The 19,963-nt window shown below is 37.9% G+C and overlaps 2 protein-coding genes across 2 annotated transcripts in view; one reads left to right on the forward strand and one right to left on the reverse strand.

Moving 5' to 3' along the window:
- Nucleotides 1-19,963, forward strand: part of LOC141562237 (uncharacterized) — a 46,955-nt gene that overhangs the window by 25,175 nt on the left and 1,817 nt on the right. The window contains exons 8-13 of the mRNA XM_074302220.1: nt 9,904-9,958; nt 10,721-10,777; nt 12,026-12,093; nt 13,214-13,266; nt 16,141-16,278; nt 18,876-19,035. Coding sequence (XP_074158321.1) covers nt 9,904-9,958; nt 10,721-10,777; nt 12,026-12,093; nt 13,214-13,266; nt 16,141-16,193 — 286 coding nt within the window. The 3' untranslated portion in view covers nt 16,194-16,278; nt 18,876-19,035. The remainder of the gene's footprint in view (nt 1-9,903; nt 9,959-10,720; nt 10,778-12,025; nt 12,094-13,213; nt 13,267-16,140; nt 16,279-18,875; nt 19,036-19,963) is intronic.
- The window catches only part of LOC141562175 (uncharacterized), a 77,416-nt gene that overhangs the window by 7,627 nt on the left and 49,826 nt on the right, over nt 1-19,963 (reverse strand). Inside the window, exon 6 of the mRNA XM_074302186.1 lies at nt 2,211-2,288. The gene's annotated coding sequence lies outside the window, so the exon portion shown is untranslated. The remainder of the gene's footprint in view (nt 1-2,210; nt 2,289-19,963) is intronic.

Genomic DNA, 19,963 nt, shown 5'->3' on the forward strand with positions numbered 1-19,963 from the left:
GATATAGTATAGTGTCCTTTTTCCTTAAGGCTGTTTAACTCTTTTTTGGAAAGCTATTTGTTTATAATGTAATTGAAGAATTCACTGCTGCTGGGCAAAAGGATGATAGGGAAGAACTTAATAGTTTCAGTTTATATTCATTATTTAAAAATCCTGAATAATTGTGTTTGTAATTGTGAGCATGATCATAAACATTTGTTGCTAACATTTTACCTCTTTTAATCTGCACTGATTGATTTGCTTCTTATAAAAGTTTGCTGATATGCAGTGTAATTGAAATGCTTTTTTTTTTCTTTAATATGGCATTTTTCAGTTTTTGAGAGTAAATCCCATCCTTCTCCCCAAAATTCACATCACAGAAAGAAAACTCTTATTTTAAATGAGAACTTATTAGTCTTTTCTTATACCAAGCCTAAAGTGGTACGACCAGAATTTATCCTGGTTACTTGTGTATGAGGCTACTCCAAACTTACTTTATGACACTTTTGCAAGGTTTCTAGGGCAAAGAATTCTTTTCCCACTCTTCCTATACTTACTTGTATAATAGATTTTTGGGTTTACTTGCTTCTAAGCTCTTAGTTATCCAGAGATTTCCAATCATTTTTTTCTTTATTTTCTTTGCCTTTTACCAAAGAGTTTTGATAGAGATTGTTTTTTTTGTTTGTTTGTTTCTTTGTTTGTTTGTTTGTTTTTGTTTTTGTGTTTGTGTTTGTTTGTTTGTTTTAGATGTACTTTACATGTAGTAATGGTGGAATCTTTTAGAAACTTTTTTTTATATAAATTTTTATAGCTCAAATTATAACAATGTTTTAATTTTCAAGCCTTAGGTTTTTTCTCAGTCTTTCTAGTTCCTGGACATTCTATTCCTTTTTACGAAGCAGATTTTTCCTTCTGTACCCTCTATCTTCCTGATACTACTTTCTTCTGGTACCTCTTCTGCTGAGTAATGTAGACACTTCCCATTTCTTTCTTGTGGGTCAACTTCAATTTTTCACTGAATAACACTGAGTGACTTCTAGCAATTCATCACTTGTAAAAACTATATTCTTTTTCCCCTCAATATCACCAGGTCTCTTTGGCTGTATAAATAGCTCACTGCAGAAGAATCCTGAATCTATACATCCAAGTGATGGGGTATAGCCAAATGATGAGATCTTAGAAAAGGGATACCTAAATAAAATTAGGATTACTTGAGGTCTAGTGGCAGTTTTGGGGTACAGGAAGTCAAATGGAACTCCCCTGCAACCTCTTTGGATTGGGCGCAAGGATACAAAGTTAAATAATTTCTAATGGTGGCACGAGAGTCCCCTGTAAATAATGAATTTACAGGCCCGAAAAGTTAGATTGATAAACCTACAAAAAACTTTTTTTTTTTTTTTAATCAAAGTTTATTGTAGGAATTTGGAAGTAAAGTTGAAGGTAGAAAGTCGCCTGAGCCAAAGGTGGTCCCTGGGAGGGCAGGACCCCTTACATGGCCGGAAGCATACCATATTTGGGGGAAAGGGCTCCTGCCCAGAGAGAGCTCCAGCTTGGCTCTTTTATACCTAAAAGGGGCTTGTGGGGGGTACCAAGTTCTTGGCGGGCTTTTAAAATAAGGAAGAAACTGTTTATGGGGCGTTGGGGAAATCTGAGCCGATAGTAGGGGCTGAAAAACACAAGTCAGCTCAGATCTGGTGGGGGCTGGGGCCAGATCTTGTAAATCAAAGGTCAGTCATGGGGGGGGGGGGATCAGAAAAGGAATCTTAAAGGGGCCACTGCCAGTATCACAAATAATCAATTAGTCAACATAAATCTCATTCTCAACAAACCCAAATTATCTCCTTTTAAAATCTCCACTCATTTTGTTCCTTTCATTGAGGACACTTCCGCATTTTTATATAGCATTATATTAGTTGTTAAATGTTTTACGTGTAAAGCATCTTAGGCATTTATTCCTTTCTCTTTGCTCATATGAACACTACTTATCCAGCTTTACATTCTGTTGCCTCTAGGTAGGAGTATTTAAATAATATTTTTCTAAATACCATTGTTATTGATAACTTTTCTTTAAAATATTTTCAATATTTCTCCCTGTTTTTTCTCACTTGCATAGATTCCCCACATGCTTTATGAAAAATATTTTACAACACTTAAATAGAAAAGCCAAAAAGGGAAAAACATTAGCCACCACAAAGCATTGAAATCATAGGCAATATTAAACTCTCTTGTACCTCCAATTCTGCAAGGAGGTGGGGGGAGAGAATCTCTTCTTAAATTTCCTGTGCAAGGTCTGTCTTGCTGTTGCAAGTCTGTAAAGATAAAAATGACCTCCTTTGAGATTCAGATGAAAGACTCCTTCAAATATGTCATACTTCCACATGTCTGTTTTGGAAGGTGTCTGTGCGGGAAATGACTTCTCTCTTTCAAAAACCTTTTTGTTACTGGGTCAGTAATTCAGCAGAGCATTCTTTCAGAGTTTTCCCAGTTTACTTATTTCACAAATTTTGACATAATTTTTATTAGAAATTTATTTTACTTAAAAAAAAAAAAAAAAAAAAAAGTTTTCTTGTCCCGAGGAGAACACAGCAGAAGATTTGGAAATAAAAACTTCCACTAAGGAGAAGAAAAATAAAGAAAATTTAATTGGTAATTATCTTGAAAATTGAAATCCTGATGCTTCCAAAATGGGCATCTTTCTGGACAACCAGAACCATTCATGAACCCCCAATGCGTTTAAGAATATTAGAATCCCTTTGGAAATTGTGATAGCTTCCTAATCAAATTACAAAAGTTACAAAAATTGGGACTTCTATCATTTTAATACAAATAAACCAAATGGAATGTAGACTACAAATGTGAAAAAGCGAAGCTATTTTTAAATAGCCTTTTTTGTAATATTCTTCTGTCACTGCAAAAGCTTGGAGATGCCTGTACAATCGGACATGTTGAGACTGGCTGAAGAAATTCTTTATGTGACAGAAGCAGTAATAATATCATGAACTAAAATCAATGAATTTAAGGAAAATCCTAGAGATATCTTTGTGAATGAATATGAGCTCTTCCCCGTAATTAGAACCACAACAAAAGCTAAGCAATAGTTTAGTAACCACTCACATCAAAAAACTATTAGAGAACACAGGAGAAAAATAAGAAGTTGTCAATAACAGATTGCAAAGCATGGAATTCAGTACACTTGATTTACTCAGCTCTTAATAGTGAAAGAAGTGGGGATCCCACCACAAGATGCTTAATAGCCAAATGAGTACTCTTCTCAGTTGAAAAGCATACTCTGGTGGGATGGAGCCAAGATGGAGGAGAAGATATACGCGATTTTATAAGCTCCCTTCTTCCCTCAATACCAATTAGTTAAATCAGCCTCAAAAATAACGCTGGACTGATAGAAACCACAAGGACTGGAAACACGACTCACCAGTTGAAGAGAATCTGGAGTTTCAACAGAAAAGGTCAGTTCCCAGGGGAGGAAGAAAAAAGGCCAACACAGACGCTTAGGTGCTAGCACAACTGTGCCAATTGGCCTGGGGAGAACTCTGGGATCAGAGAAGCCACTGAGATAGAGGAATCTGGCACAGGCTATTAGCTCTTCTCTGCTTATAAAACAGCAGTACAGAAGAGAAATCAAGCCACTTTAAAATACAAAGCCAGATCCTAGAACCACCCCAATCCGGAAGTGACCTAACAGATCTCGGGAAGGCTGTGCAGACGATTTCTGCTGCCCGGGCTTCACCTTAGTGTAGTTAAGAGCATGAACAGCAGGGACACAGCCCAAGGCAACATCTAATTCACATAGTGCGGGAAGTCCCAGAGAAGTGGAACCTTTGAAATAGGGACCGCTGTTTCAGGGAAGACACTTCCAGTTTGAGCGCAGGGGCTTTTCACATCAGCTGCTGACATCCACGCCCCATGGAACACATTGGCTGGGCTTTGTGTCGCCTTTACTGTTCAGTCTTAAACCTCAGGGAAGTCTTTAGGACACACAGCGGGGGTCCTTCACAGGGCAACCCTCACAGTGCAGCTGTACTAATCACCTCTGAGGAACTTCCAGGGAGGGGGAGGGGAACTCTCTCCCAGAGCTCGCTCTTAGCTCAGGCACAGGAGCCGCTGCATCCATCCAGTCTGGGAGGAAGCTGGTAAAGAAATAAACTTCTTACCCCAAGGACAGACCCCAAAAGATATTTTAACCATGAGTAAAAAGCTAAAGAGAACTACTGATTCCTTCTACACAGAGAAAGAGCGGGTATCCAACCCTGAGGAAGTTAATAGCAGAGAGTCAGCAGATAACAGCCTAAAGGTGAAAGATACCTGCCCACCATCACATAACTCTCTCCTAGAAGCGACTATTAAAAAGTTAAGAGAGTTTGAAGAAAAATGGGTAAAGGAAGGAGAAGCTATGATAGAGAATAACAACGTTCTGAAATTTGAGTTGGAAAAAATAAAGAATTCACAGGAGATGCAGTGTAACAAAATTTGTGAATTCGAAAAGGTTAAAAAATCACAGGAAAGTAGCATTTCTGAATTGGAAAAGATAAAAAAAGTCTCAAGAAAGTAAGATTCCTGAATTGGAAAAAGAAAATAATTCTCTCAAAAAAAATTAGGGAAATGGAAAAAAGTTCAATAAAGTAAAATAATTTTAAAAACTCAATTGGGCATATACAAAAAGAATTAAAAATATGAATGAAGATAATTCATTAAAAATCAGGAAGGAACAAATAGAAATGAATGATTCATTGATAACCCAAGAATCAGTCAAAACAAAACAAAACAAAACAAAACAAAACAAAAAAACAAAAAAAAAAAAAATGGAGAATAAGGTCAAATACTTACTGGGAAAATCTATAGACCTGGAAAATAGATCTAGGAGAGAATCTGAGGATCATTGTACTTCCTGAAAATTATGACCAAAAAAAGAGCCTAGACTCTATTTTACAGGAAATCGTCAAAGAGAACTTTCCAGAGCTAATAGAAATAGAAGGGAAAATAGGTGTTGAAAGAATTCATTGAACACCTTCTGAAAAAGACCTTAAAAAAAGAACTCCATGGAAGATTGTGGCTAAGCTGCAGAATTACCACACAAAGGAAAAAAAAATTTTGCAAGTAGCTAGAAAAAAAGAATTCAAATATCAAGGGGACACAATAAGGGTCACTCAAGAACTGGCTGCCTCCACATTAAAACATCGAAGGCCTGGAAACTGATATTCCGAAAGGGAAAAGATCAAGGATTGCAACAAAGGATAAACTACCCAGCTAAGTTTAGCATTTTCTTCCATGGAAGAAGATGGACATTCAATGAAACAGAGGAATTCCATTTGTTTTTAAGAAAAAAACCAGACTTAAACAAAAAAATTTGACTTACATCGACAAGACTGAAGAGAAACAGAAAAAGGTAAAAAGAACTCTTGAGAACTGTATCTCTGTTGTGGATATATAGAAAGTCCGCATGGATAATTTGATTTTACTGATATAAAAAAGGGGGGGAGTAGTAAAGGGAAGGGGGTAGTATCAGAAAAAGGGGAACGAGTTATAAAAAGAGGGAAACTACATCCCAGGAAGAGGCATAGAAAATAAACCATATCTGAGGGAATTTAGAGGGGCTGCATGTCACAAGTGGGGTCTATAAATTAAATATTGCGGAAAGGGTTCAGAGGGGTCAAGGGAAAAAGCCTAATCTGGGGATAATATGATGGCAAGAAATACAGAATTAGTAATTTTAACTGTAAAGGTGAATGGGATGAACTCTCCCATCAAACGGAGACAGATAGCAGACCGGATCAAAAGTCAGAACCCTACAATATGTTGTTTACAGGAAACACACTTAAAGCAGGGAGATACATAACAGAGTAAAGGTAAAATGTTGGAGCAGAATCTATTATGCTTCAGGTAAAGGCAAAAAAAAACAGGGGTAGCCATCCTTATCTCAGATCAAGCAAAAGCAGAAGTTGATCTAATTAAAAGAGATAAGGAGGGAAACTATATCCTGCTAAAAGGTAGCATAAACAATGAAGCCATATCAATACTAAACATATATGCACCAAGTGGTATAACCTCTAACTTTCTAAAGGAAAAGTTAAGAGAGTTGCAAGAAGAAATAGACACTAAAACTATAATAGTGGGAGATCTCTACCTTGCACTCTCAGATTTTGACAAATCAAACCACAAAACAAATAAGAAATTAAAAAAAGTAAATGGAACATTAGAAAAAGTAGGTATGATAGACCTTTGGAGAAAACTGAATGGCTAGAGAAAGGAATATGATTTCTTCTCAGCAGTTCATGGATCCCATACAAAAATTGACCATATATTAGGACATAAAGATCTCAAAATTAAATGCAGGAAGGCAGAAATAATAAATGCCATCTTCTTAGATCACAATACAATAAAAGCTACATTCAGTGAGAAGTTAGGGGAAAATAGACCAAAAAGTAATTGGAAACTGAATAATCTCATCTTAAAGAAGTACTGGGTGAAGCAGCAAATTATAAAAACAATAATTTTACCCAAGATAGTGACAATGATGAGACATAATACCAAAATCTTTTGGATGCAGCTAAAGCGGTAATAAGGGGAAATTTTATATCTTTAGAGGCTTATTTGAACAAAATAGAGAAAGAGAAGATTAATGAATTGGGCCTGCAAATTAAAAAGCTGGAAAAAGACCAAATTAATACCCCCCCCACCAAAAATCAAACTTGAAATACAAAAATTAAAAGGAGAAATCAGTAATATTGAAAGTAAAAAAAAAAACAAAAACAAAAAACTATTGAATTAAGAAATAAAATCAAGAGTTGGTTTTATGTAAAAGCCAATAAAATAGATAAACCTTTGGTAAATCTGATCAGAAAAAGGAAAAAGGAAAATCAAATTGTTAGTCTTACAAATGAAAAGGGGGATCTTTCCACCAATTAAGAGGAAATTAGAGAAATAATGAGTTACTTTGCCCAACTTTATGCCAATAAATTTGATAACTTAAGTGAAATAGATGACTTCCTCCAAAAATACAGGCTTCCTAGATTAACAGAGGAGGAGATAAATTGCTTAAATAGTCCCATTTCCGAAAAAGAAATAGAAGAAGCTATTAATCAACTCGCAGGAAAAAATCCCCAAGACCAGATGGATTAACATGTGAATTCTACCAAACATTTAAAGAACAATTAGCACCAATGTTATATAAACTATTTCAAAAATTAGCGGATGAAGAAGTTTTACGAAACTCCTTTTATGACACAGACATGGTACTGATAGCTAAACCAGGGAGATCGAAAACTGAGGAAGAAAATTATAGACCAATTTCCTTAATGAATATTGATGCTAAAATTTTAAATAAGTTATTAGCAAAAAGACTTCAGAAAATCATCCCAAGGGTAATACACTATGATCAAGTAGGATTTATACCAGGAATGCAGGGCTGGTTTAATATTGGAAAACTATTAGTATAATTGACCATATTAATAATCAAATTAATAAAATCCATATGATCATCTCAATAGATGCAGAAAAAGCATTTGATAAAATTCAACATCCATTCCTACTAAAAACGCTTGAGAGTATAGGAATAAATGGACTATTCCATAGAATAATCAGGAGCATTTATTTGCCACGATCAGTAAGGATAAAATGCAATAGAGATAAACTGGAACCTTTCCCAGTAAGATCAGGAGTGAAACAAGGTTGCCCACTATCACCATTACTATTCAATATAGTACTAGAAACGCTAGCCTTGGCAATAAGAGCCAAGAAAGAGATTCAAGGAATTTGAGTAGGAAATGAGGAAATCAAACTATCACTCTTTGCAGATGACATGATGGTATATTTAGAGAACCCCAAGGACAATGCTGAAAAGCTATTAGAATTAATTCCGAATTTTAGCAAAGTTGCAGGATACAGAATAAATCCACATAAATCCTCAGCATTTTTATATATCACCAACAAAATGCAACAGCAAGAGGTACAAAGAGAAATTTCATTCCAAACAAATGTTGAGAGTATAAAATATTTGCGAATCCATCTACCAAAGAATAGTCAGGAATTATATAAGGAAAATTACAAAACACTTGCCAAAAAAATAAAGTCAGATTTAAATAATTGGAAAGACATTCAGTGCTCTTGGATAGGCAGAGCGAATATAATAAAAAATGACAATACTCCCCAAACTCATCTATTTATTTACTGGTATACCAATCAGACTCTCAAGAAACTATTTTAATGACCTAGAAAAAATAACAACAAAAGTCATATGGAAGAATAAAAGGTCGAGAATTGTAAGGGAACTAATGAAAAAAAGTCAGATGATGGTGGTCTATGTGTACCTGATCTAAAGCAGTATTATATAACAGCAGTCACCAAAACCATTTGGTATTAGCTAAGAAATAGACCAGTCGATCAGTGGAACAGATTAGGTACAAAGGACAAAAAAATGTACATCTATAGTAATCTAGTCTTTGACAAACCCAAAGATACCAACATTAGGGATACAAATTCATGATTTGAAGAAATCCGTTGGGAAAACTGGAAATTAGTAGGGCAGAAATTAGATATGGATCCACACGTAACACCATATACCAAGATAAGATCAAAATGGGTCCATGATTTAGGCATAAAGAATGAGATCATATATAGATTAGAGGAACAGAGAACAGTCTACCTCTCAAACCTGTGGAGGAGGAAGGAATTTATGACCAGAGGGGAACTAGAGGTCATTATTGATCACAAAATGGAAGATTTGGTTACATCAAACTAAAAAGCTTCTGTATAAACAAAACTAATGCAAACAAGATTAGAAGGGAAGTAACAAATTGGGAAAATATTTCTACAGTGAAAGGTTCTGATAAAGGTCTCATTTCCAAAATATATAGAGAACTGACCCTATATTATAAGAAATCAAACCATTCTCCAGTTGATAAATGGTCAAAGAATATGAACAGACAATTCTCAGATGATGAAATTGAAATTATATCCACTCATATGAAAGTGTTCCAAATCACTTCTGCTCAGAGAAATCCAAATTAAGACAACTCTGAGATACCACTACATACCTGTCAGATTGGCTAAGATGGCAGGAACAAATAAAGATGAATGTTGGAGGGGATGTGGGAAAACTGGGAAACTAATACATTCTTGGTGGAGTTGTGAAAGAATCCAAACATTCTGGAGAGCAATTTGGAACTATGCCCAAAAAGTTATCAAAGTGTGCATACCTTTTGATCCAGCTTTGCTGCTATTGGGCTTACGTCCCGAAGAAATACTGAGGAGGGGAAAGGGACAAGTATGTGCCAAAATGTTTGTGGCAGCTCTATTCGTAGTGGCTAGAAACTGGAAGATGAATGGATGTCCATCAGTTGGAGAATGGTTGGGTAAATTATGGTACATGAAGGTTATGGAATATTATTGCTCTGTAAGAAATGACCAGCAGGAGGAATACAGAGAGGCTTGGAGAGACTTACATCAACTGATGATGAGTGAAATGAATAGAACCAGAAGATCGCTGTACACTTCAATGTTGTATGAAGATGTATTCTGATGTAAGTGGATATCTTCAACATAAAGAAGATCCAACTCACTTCTGGTTGATCAATGATGGACAGAAACAAATACACCCAGAGAAGGAACACTGGGAAGTGAATGTAAATTGTTAGCACTACTGTCTATCTACCCAGGTTACTTATACCTTCGGAAAAAAATAATTAATATGCAACAAGAAAATGGGATATACACACATATATTGTTTCTAGTTTTTATTGTAACACATGTAAAATATATGGGATTTCCTGTCTTCTAGGGGAGGGAGTAGAGGGATGGAGGGGATAATTTGGAAAAATGAATACAAGGGATAACGTATAAAAAGTTACTCATGCATATATACTGTCAAAAAATTATAAATAAAATAATAAAAATACTTTTTTTTTTAAACAGACAAATTGAATTTAAAAAATTTGAAGAAGAAGAAATAGAAGAAACAAACAGCGTGGTAAGTAAATCCAATTCCTGGGGATTTTTCTCATTTGTATTCTTTCAGGATTTTTTTAGGGCTGGCTTCTATGCATTCTCCTGAAAATTCTGGGATGCAGTGAGGAGGATGCACAACAGGCGTCAAAACAATGTAACATCGTGTTTGCTGGGAGTTTTGTCAGACTCTCATGACTTGAACAAACTAAAACTGCCACAAACACAATTATTCTTATTCTTAGGAATTGGGAATTAGGGAAGAAGTCCCTTTTCAATACTCTAATGTGATGTTAGTTTTTACAAGTGGTACTAGGAATATATATTCACTTTCTCCAACAGGATTGTTCCTTACAATCACTCTTCTCACCCTAAGCAATTTGAAACACCAGGAAACAATGTAAATCAGAGCTTTATTTCCCCTAAAGTTCTCTTGACACCTTCTTTTTGCTGATCTTTTCAGCTGCCAAGGAATGAAAATCTGTGTAGAAAAGCCCAAAAACTGTAGATCCAAGTATAACCTTTCCAGACTAATGAATTAATATATCCCCATGGATCTCATCCTCTACACATCCAAATTACCTTCTCCAACTCCTGGCATTCAAATTTATAGATAACTCTCAGTGCTCTCCGCCCTTAGACCTATATAGTAACATACCAGTTACCAAATCTTGTCTGTTCCAATTCTTCCGTATCTCCATATTTATTCCTTTCTCTGTTCCTACAGCAATATTACACACTCTGCTTCTTGCTCTTATCACTACTTGTTTGCACTTTTTTTCAATAGAGAAACAATTGGAAAAGATGGCTGCAGAGGAAAAAAAAAGTACAACCAATACAAAAAGTAGGTGAATTCCACATAAAGAGGGATACCCGCCAGCAAATTAAGACAGTAGGGAATAGTTTATCTGTCAGATGGATGGATCAGGGAAGAATTTAGCAACAAAGACGACAGAGGGCATTACAAAATAGAAAGTACATTGTTTTGATTATATATTTAAAAAAAAAAGTTTTGACAGACACAACCAATGCACCCAACATTAGAGGGAAAACAGAAAAGTGAGGGAAATGTTGTTTTGCAATAAGTATCTCTGGTAAAGGTCTCATTTCTTAGATATATAGAGACTGAGTCAAATTTGTTAATCTATATATGTCATCATCAATTGGTAAATGCTCAGAATACCTGATCAAGCAATTTTCAGACTAGGAAATCAAAATTATCTATTGTCATACAAAAAATATTCTTAATAATCACTAATGATCAGAGAAATGCATATTAAAGTAACTCTGAGTTATCTCACACTTCTGAGATTGGCTAATATGAGCAAAAGTAGTTGCATGTTGGAGGGGATGTGAGAAAAGTGAGACAGTACTGTTGTGGAATTGGAAATTGAATCAACCCTTCTGGAGAGCAATTGGGAACAATAACCAAAGGGATATCAAATCTGCATCCTCTGTGCCCCAGAAATAACACTCTTAGGTGTAGAAAAGGAGGTACAAAAATATTTATAGCAGCGCTTTTGGTAGCTAAGAATTAGAAATCAAAGGGGATTTGACCAATTGCAGGATGACTCAAGAAGCTGCGGTATATGTAATATTGTAATGAAATAATATTGTTTTATGTCTTAAGAAATGAGAAGCAGGTTAATTTCAGGAAAACATGGTAAGGCCTGAATTAATTTATAGTGAACAGGATCAGGAAGTAGTACATTGAAACAAGAGTATTATTGCATAAAGAACTTTGAATAACAATTATTTTCAAACAATAAAATAATCCAAAAAGAAAGATTATGAAAATATCTGTCTGCAGAGAAAGAACTGATCTTGATTTGACTATTGACTGAAGCATCGTATTTTCAAGTTTATTTATTCTTTCATTTTTTTTCATTGAGTCTTCTTTTCTAAAATGCCTATAATGGAAATGTTTTACATTATTGCACAACTGTAATTTGAATCTGACCACTTACTGTCTCAGGAAGAAGTGGAAGGAAAGAAGTGAGGAAGTGATAGGATGTCAAACTCAAAACTTTAAATAAAATTATTTTTAAAAATAATATATTTTGCTTAATCTAGCAATGTTTCTTTTCCACAGAAGTCTTCTTTTGAGGAGGAGGCAGAATTCGTAAAAATGGCAGTAAGAACAAAAATATATGCTGCAAGGTAAACTAATGCAGTATTGGTGGGGTTTCAGAATGGTAGACTATCATTACAAATCACCATAGCAGTATCCTCCTGCAATTACAGAAATCAATGTGCCCCTCCTCTGTTTCTATCTTCACCTTATTGGGAATGTAACAAATGGAGTGTAGTGTGCAAAGAAGTCAAAAGAATAGATTATGTTTATGTTCAAAGAGCACTTCTCATAGTATTCTTGTGGACATGCCTGATAAGTGGAGACTGACTAAATAAATCCTAGAATCCTAATCAAAAAGAAACAAACTAGTCATTAAAATGGATTGATTTAAGAAAATGGAAAATTCTGGATACCTCTCTGAATTAATGAGTACGATAATTAAAACCAAATTAAAAGCACATATAGTCATTTAGTAACTACCAATAAGATTTATATAAATACATTTTTTTGAATTACAAGACAAATAATTTGTTGTAATGCCTCAGAAACTGAGCCAGATAGAGATTAGAGAATATTTAATAATTTATTTAATGGAGAGATATAATGGGACCAAATGGATCCATGGTTTGGTCCCAAGGCTGAATGAGACTATTGTCTCCAAGAATCCAGCAAACAATGTGAGTTCTCAAAGACATATATACACATGGCGCAGATGCAGGGGGTAGACTGAGGCAAGGGCGGAGTCAGGGTGCTGAGAGTGGGAAGGGGACTCTGACAGGGTGGGGTGAGGCATTGGAGGTGAGATGGCATAATCAGGGGGAGGCACCCCGGACATGGAGAGGCACCCCGGACATGGGGAGAGACATTTGATAAGATGGTATCTGACATCCCATAGCTTGGGATGGGGAGAGCCATTCTGATATTCTAAAACAAACGATCTTTTATCCTTATCAAATATTCTGATAAAGAGCAGGAGGAGGTTTTGTAGGACTGAGCTTTGACTGAAGCTGAGAAACTGAGTCAGGACTTGGTCAGGATAATTAGGGAGACTGAGAACTGTGGCATAACATTCCAAATAGTAATTCATGGCAAAATCCTCAAAGGAAAGAAACCCAAGGCAATAACTGATAAAAAGCTGTCAATATTTCATTCACTTTAATGAAAATAATACAAAATACCTTAAAATACATCATTCCTGTTTTCCAGAGACATGCTACAGGCAATTGCCGAAGAAAGAAACACATTAAATTTGAAAAAAGGTAGGAGAGTTCAGTTTAAGGATACAGTTATGTGTTCCAAAAAGTTTTATTTGGAGTCTAATTATAAGCCCTCTCCTGAAAATTGTTTCCTATATTGAGAAAGGCTATGGTAAAGTCATTGAAAACAAGGCTTCATACATGGGACTTTAAGGCACTTTTGGGGGGCATTCTAAAATATCAAAATCTTTTACGATGAAAGACCATGTCTTTCCCCTCTTATTAAGAATTCTGAATGGGGGGGACTTTTAAAACTGTTTTAAAGTTATTCTTTAATAGTTGAAATAATATTGTACATAGTCACTGCTCCCAAAAGGATTATCACTTAAAGAAATCACCTTTACTAGTTTCAACAGTATGAAAGAGAATTTAGTGAAATTCGTCACCGGAACTATTGGAGGGGAGAATTATTGAAATATTATTTATAACATGGCCATTCTGAAATGTATTCCCACACTCTCAACACTGAGCCAGATCCCTGCAATTCAGTGAAAGATGCATAGACACATAGATTAGGTACACATACACATATATGCTTTATAAAAAAACTTCAGCAAAAATTACAAAACTGAAAAGAATATACAATGTTAAGTTTACTTTTTCCACAGCCTCTCTGCCAATGAGAGATTTATACTTTTTTTTAGGCTAGGACTAGGATTTTTTCTTTTCCTTCTCCTCCTTCTCCTTCTCCTCCTTCTACTTCTTCTTCTACTTCTTCTACTTCTTCTACTTCTTCTTCTTCTTCTATTTCTACTTCTACTTCTTCAATATTGTGACAATCGAGCTTCTGTGACTTGCCAAGGGTCACATAACTATCAAGTATTAAGTGTCTGAGGCTAGATTTGAACTCAGGTCCTCCTGACTCCAGGACTGATGCTCTATCCAGTGAGCTAGGTTTTTTTTTCAAAACTGGCAATGAGACAATGGCAATTGTTCAGTGTAGATTTCATTTCCATCAGTTTTTGTTATAGCAAATATTCTCCTTCTTTCTGCATGTGTTCATCAATGTTTACTTGGGCTGCTCTGAAATCTATAATTTCATCATTTCTGATGGTGCTAAAATATATTTTCCATAGTTGCCAATTATGACTTCTGATCCAAATGGAAAGGCTTCTGTTTTCAATTTTTTCTTTCTTAATTTTAAAATATATTGAAAGCATCATGCCATACACAACAAAGTAATGAAAATGGAAAAAGGAATAAAAGCATTGTCATTTGTACATGCCTAAAAAAAGGATTCAAAATAAGAGGTTGGTAGCATAAGAGCTTGGTAACGGATATCCTCTGGCCTCAAGTTCTGGTTCAGTTCTCTCCTCTATCCTGAAACATTAAATTAAGATCTCTCCTCTCCTCTAACTGCCTGCAGCCTTCTTATCCCAGTGTTTCTGCACTCCCTTAACTTGGTCGCAGTTCCTTTTCCCCCCTGGTCAAGTATATGTACTACAAGTAGGCCTAGTGTTGCTTATCAGCAGAGGTTGTCTGTATCTTTTCTACACAGTATGCAAAGTGAAATTTCTTGTGTTTGGGGCTGAGGCTTTATCCCAATCCAACCAATCTCAAGGCTAGCTCTTCACTTACTGTTTTAAGTTGAAGTAACCTTGAAAGTATTTACAGTTTTAAAAAAGGCAAATTCTCTTCCTAGCCTCTTCAGATCTTTTCCTATTGTCCCAGGATGACCTTCAGTCACCTCCAGCTTCTATTGGTTTTTAATTGGTCTAAATAAGCCCAGAAGTGCAGATATTGGTCTTATTTGTAAAGAAAATGGAAAGAGTCTAGAATTTTCTGTACTGTCCACAATTTCCCTCAGCAGCTTTTTTATTTCCTTTATAACATTTGATTAATTTTTTAAAATAGATTTTCCACTACAGGTTTTAGTGATTCTGCTCCCACAACAGATGTCTCCTATTTGTTTTGCTATTCTACCCGAGTCTTCTTCAGGATCTATATAAAGAGCATGCCCTACTCAGCATGAATGGCTGTCTGCTCCAAGGCTTTTTGTTCTTTTCACTTTGCTGTCCATACTATCTTGCTTTGTGACTTTGTTTTTATTTATTTTTGTTTTCTTTTGTTTTTGATCATGCAATTGAGGTTAAATGACTTGCTCAGGAGCACACAGCTAGTAAGTAATAAGTTTCTCAGGCAGGATTTGAACTCAGGTACTCCTGACTCCAAGGCTGGTACCTACCAGGCCATCTAGCTGCCCTTTCTTTGTAAACTCGGAATCATGTCAGCTCCCATGAGTTTAATGAATCCTCACTCCATGTAAAGAATCTATTTTCAAACATTCTCATTTATTCCTCATCTCTTAACCTCTTTCCTCTCTCCATTTAATCAATACATTGGTGCAGTTCCTTCATCACTTGAACCCTGGTTGGTTTCAAGGGTTCGCTTTCCTAAAGTCTTTATCCAGTCCACTCAGTTCCACCCTCACTGCCATACTGTTCTTTTTAAAACACAGGTCTGACCATAGTGTGGATGCAATCCTTAAAATCTGGAACCTCCTTAATAAAGTGTATAATAGTGTTTGGGATTTTGATAATCCCTCATCCTTTGTCTCTTTCTAGACTTTCTCCTTAACCCCTACTTATTGTCTTCCAAGTCCAAAGACCCAGGAGCTTTTTCCTCTTCCTCAAACACCACCCTCCTTAGCAACAAAATGATGTATGCTTTCCTTTAACTGATGATAATCTTGCTGTACTTTGAAAACATGTGTATACATATATATATCTATATATATATATGTATATACTCTATGGGTCAGTGAAATGAACCAATAAACCAGAGGTATTCACTGACAATTCACTGACATACTGTTGCTTCTTGTCTCCTTGTGCCATCCTCTCACATGATGTCGTCTATTTTGCTGGTCTGAATTAGATCCTAGAAGTTTGGAACAAGTGACACCCAATGCGCCGAGAACAAAGGAATGATACTCAAGGGTCATGAGTGTGGGAATCCTGCAGGAACAGTCCTTTCAGAAACCCTCTAGATGGGGAAGGACATGGGGAAGACCTGGTAAGGAAATTTTGATTACTTTAATTTTTGACTGGGTAATTGAAAATGGGCTAAATTGACATGAAATGGCCAAGGCGGGAGACTTATGAAAAATGCTTAGTAAAATTGATAAAGAAACAAGGGCTTGCAATAACCAGGTAACAAATTAAACAATTCCTAGACATAGTGGGAAAAAACTTTCACCATGGCTCCCAAAAGAAGGGACTTTAGATCCTAAAAAATGGAAGGTGATAGGGAGAAGCTGACTGAATATTATGCTAAGCAGGGCCTTCTGTCTTCCCTCCCCACATATTTTTCCTATATAATGTTATTATGGCATTGAGCAGATAGACTATCCTATTGAGGTTTATCAGTAGGTAACTTCTTGCACCATAAACACTTGGATGGAAATTCCCAGAACAATCTAGGGGTTTCCTTCAAAGCATCACACAACAGAATTATTCTCTGATGTTCTCAGATGCCTTAAAGAGGCCTTGGCCAGATCAGTTAATGATGAGGGAGTAGTAGAAATACTTCTGAAATGGACAAAAGACTAGCCCCGTTACCCTGGGTAAAGAGGCCTCAGGCTTATAGGAAAATGTTGCTTAAACTAAATTCAGGGAAGTGTTAAGTTCAGACTGGGCCTCATCCCCCGGTTCATGAGACCCTAGATTTTCCGAGAAGCCGCAGAATTCCCAGATTTTCCAAGAAGTGTGTGCCTAACAGAGTCAGGACAATATTGCAAAACATGTGGACAGGTTCTGTTGTGTGTTCACTCACATCCAGACATTTCCCCATTGTAAACGAGAAACTGTCAGTGATTCCCAAAATTTGTAACCACAAGGGCTCTACCAGGATGTGGCAAACACCCTTGAAAGTGTACCTCGCTAAAGCTTCAGGGCTGATCTCTACTAGCCTGTCCAGTGGGTTAGTCTCTGGCCAGCCAGGCAATGATGCTTTAAATTAAACAATCTGCTCTGAGCTGTCTATCTCACGTCCATCCATTTCATTTGGAGCTTCCACCGGGATAGCCTTTGGCTCACCTTCTGTGGGATCCACTGACACTGCTCACCTCCGAGGGGGTGGCCACAGGGATTGATGTTCCCCGAACCCTGAAGAGTTTGAAACGGTGTAGGTCGATTGTACAAAAGTCCAAATTCTAATGTGGTCAATAGCATCCTGAAGGGTCCCTACAGCTTCCTGACTATCTTGTAGCCATCTGTCTGGTACTCCCCAGACCATCTGTTACATCTGTAACAAGTGGCTAAGGTGGACTCAACATCTGAGCCCTTGTTGACCCCCCAACCCAGGACTCTGTGGGAAGATCCTGAGTGTCTAAGACACATCTGGTCTGATCTGATTATCAGCAGCTTTTTGGGACCTTTTTTTCTTTTTCTCGTACTATGTGTTCTGTGTTCTGTGCAGGTGTGATTTGTCTGAGTGTTCTGTTGATAGTGGTCTGTGTTCTCTGTGTTCTGTGTGAATCTTTCAGTGTTGTTCTGTGCCCTGTGTGTCCTGTGTGATTGTTTGTCTGCTGGTTGAAGAACTCTCTTAAAGTCTTAAGACAAACTGGCCAAAAGATCTTTCCCTGAGAGATCAGGGGATTGTCAAAGTTTCCAAACACCCTTGCTGACAACCTACAAGGGGCACCGGGTGACGGTCCCAATTGTTTCTTTCTGGTGGCCGGTTGTCTCTCCTGTGTTATGTGTCTGACTCATTGGGTTGTGTTATTCCCTAATCCTCTCTGCTGCCATGGGCCAGGGTGCCTCCCAGACCCTGGGGGATACCCAGACCCTCCCCTACAAGGCGTCCTTTCAGATTTTAAACAATTTTGTGCCATAGCCCAGGGATATGGTTGAAAAGGTTAACTCTGGCCAACTACAGATGCTTTGCTGCCTACAATGGCCCACTTTTGCAGTAGATTGGCCCCCTGAGGGAACCTTTGACCCCATGATCTGGCTGAGGGTTAAGCAGATAATTTTTGGGGAACCAGGACATCCTGACCAAATTCCATACATATTGAATTGGCTGAAGTTTAAACCTCCTGGCAAAATTCAGATACAGGTTCTGAGCCGCCCTAGCACTGTGGAGGTGGTCAGAAAAATGCTAGCCTTGCCTTTCAGGTGTCCAAGAAATCTCCCCACCCTCTATTACTCTCCCCTCCAGGCCCAATGGACCCCCTTTCCTTGGCCCTGCCTCCTCCTGCTCCTAACCCCTCTGCCCCTCCCCCAGAGTCCTGACATGCCCCTCCTCCTTAGGCACCAGCTGTCATTTCTTTTTTTTTTCTCTGTTTTCTGCACCATGGCCACCTCACACTAGGGGAGGTTCTGTGTATGCAATAATGGATGAAGCAGACTCACCTCTGCTAGCCACCCCTTTGTGCAACCTTTGGACGCTTTCCCCACCACTCTTTTCCCCCTGAGGCAGATCCTAACTACTGAGGCACAAAATGGCCCCTTTATGGTATAGGTCCCTTTTGCTACTAGTGAGCTGTACAATTGGAAACAGCAGAAGCCTCCTTTTTCCCGAAAAACCACAGTCCCTTTTTTCCCTGTTAGTGACCGTTTTCTACATCCACCAACCTAAGTGGGTGGGTGGGTGGGTGGGACTGTCAACAGCTCCTGCATGTCCTCTTCACCACTGAAGAAAGGGAGAGGATTCTAGGGGAGGCCCGTAAAAGAGTCCTTGGTCCAGATGGAAACCCTACAACAGACACAGAGAGATGCTTGCGCGTCCTAACCGAGTCCCCTCCTGATTGGGACCCCAATACTCATCAAGGTAAGGAGGCTCTTGACAGGTATCACCAGTTTCTGTTAGGGGGGTTTGTGGGAGGCAGTTAGGAAACCGAGGAATATGTGAAAATTCACTGAAATCAGACGTGGAAAAAACAAGTCCCTGCCAAGTATCTAGAGTGTCTTATGGAAGCCTAGGGAGCCTACACACCCATCGACCCAGAGGACCCTAAAGACTGGCAGGCAATAGTTATTGATTTTGTGTCCAATTCAGCCTCTGCTATTTGCAAGAAGATCCAGAAATGTGATGGATTCGAGAGAAAGAGGCTAACTGAACTCTCAGAGGTGGCCAAGAGGGTCTATGACAATAGGGAGGATGGCACCGTTAAACAGACCAAGACAGTTGCCAAGGTGGTAGTTGCCAAGTTAGCAGAAACTCAAGCTCAGACCCCTAACCCCAGGGGACCCCGTAGATATGGGGTCCCTGATCCACACAGAAGCGGGGGTGTTCAACCAGACCACCATTGTCTCCTGATCAGTGTGCATATTGCCAACATTCAGGACACTGGAAAAATGAGTGCTTGAGCCAATAGCCCAGAGAACAATTAGTTTCTCTGACTCCCCAGTAGGGGGGGCCCGACTCCATAATGATCCCTCTATACCCCCAGGAGCTGAGGGTAACCTCAGATGTTGGGGGTCTTCGTGTTTCCTTTTTTTCAACTCTGGGGCGGCTGCCTCAGTACTTCAACAGTCTTATGGCCGTCTAAGTTCCCACTCTATCCAAGTTCAGGGGGCTACAGAAGCGTCCCAGACAGCCCCGCTCACACCTTCTCGAACCATTAACTATCTCGAACCAGTAACGCATTCTTTCCCCGTGGTGCCAGACTGTCCCCATGCCCTCCTCGGGTGAGACTTTCTATACAAGCCACACGCCACTATCTCCTTTGAAGGACCCTTTCCTTCAGTCGCCCTGG

The sequence above is a fragment of the Sminthopsis crassicaudata genome, chromosome 3 (assembly GCF_048593235.1).
Source record: "Sminthopsis crassicaudata isolate SCR6 chromosome 3, ASM4859323v1, whole genome shotgun sequence".
Taxonomy (NCBI): Eukaryota; Metazoa; Chordata; class Mammalia; order Dasyuromorphia; family Dasyuridae; genus Sminthopsis; species Sminthopsis crassicaudata.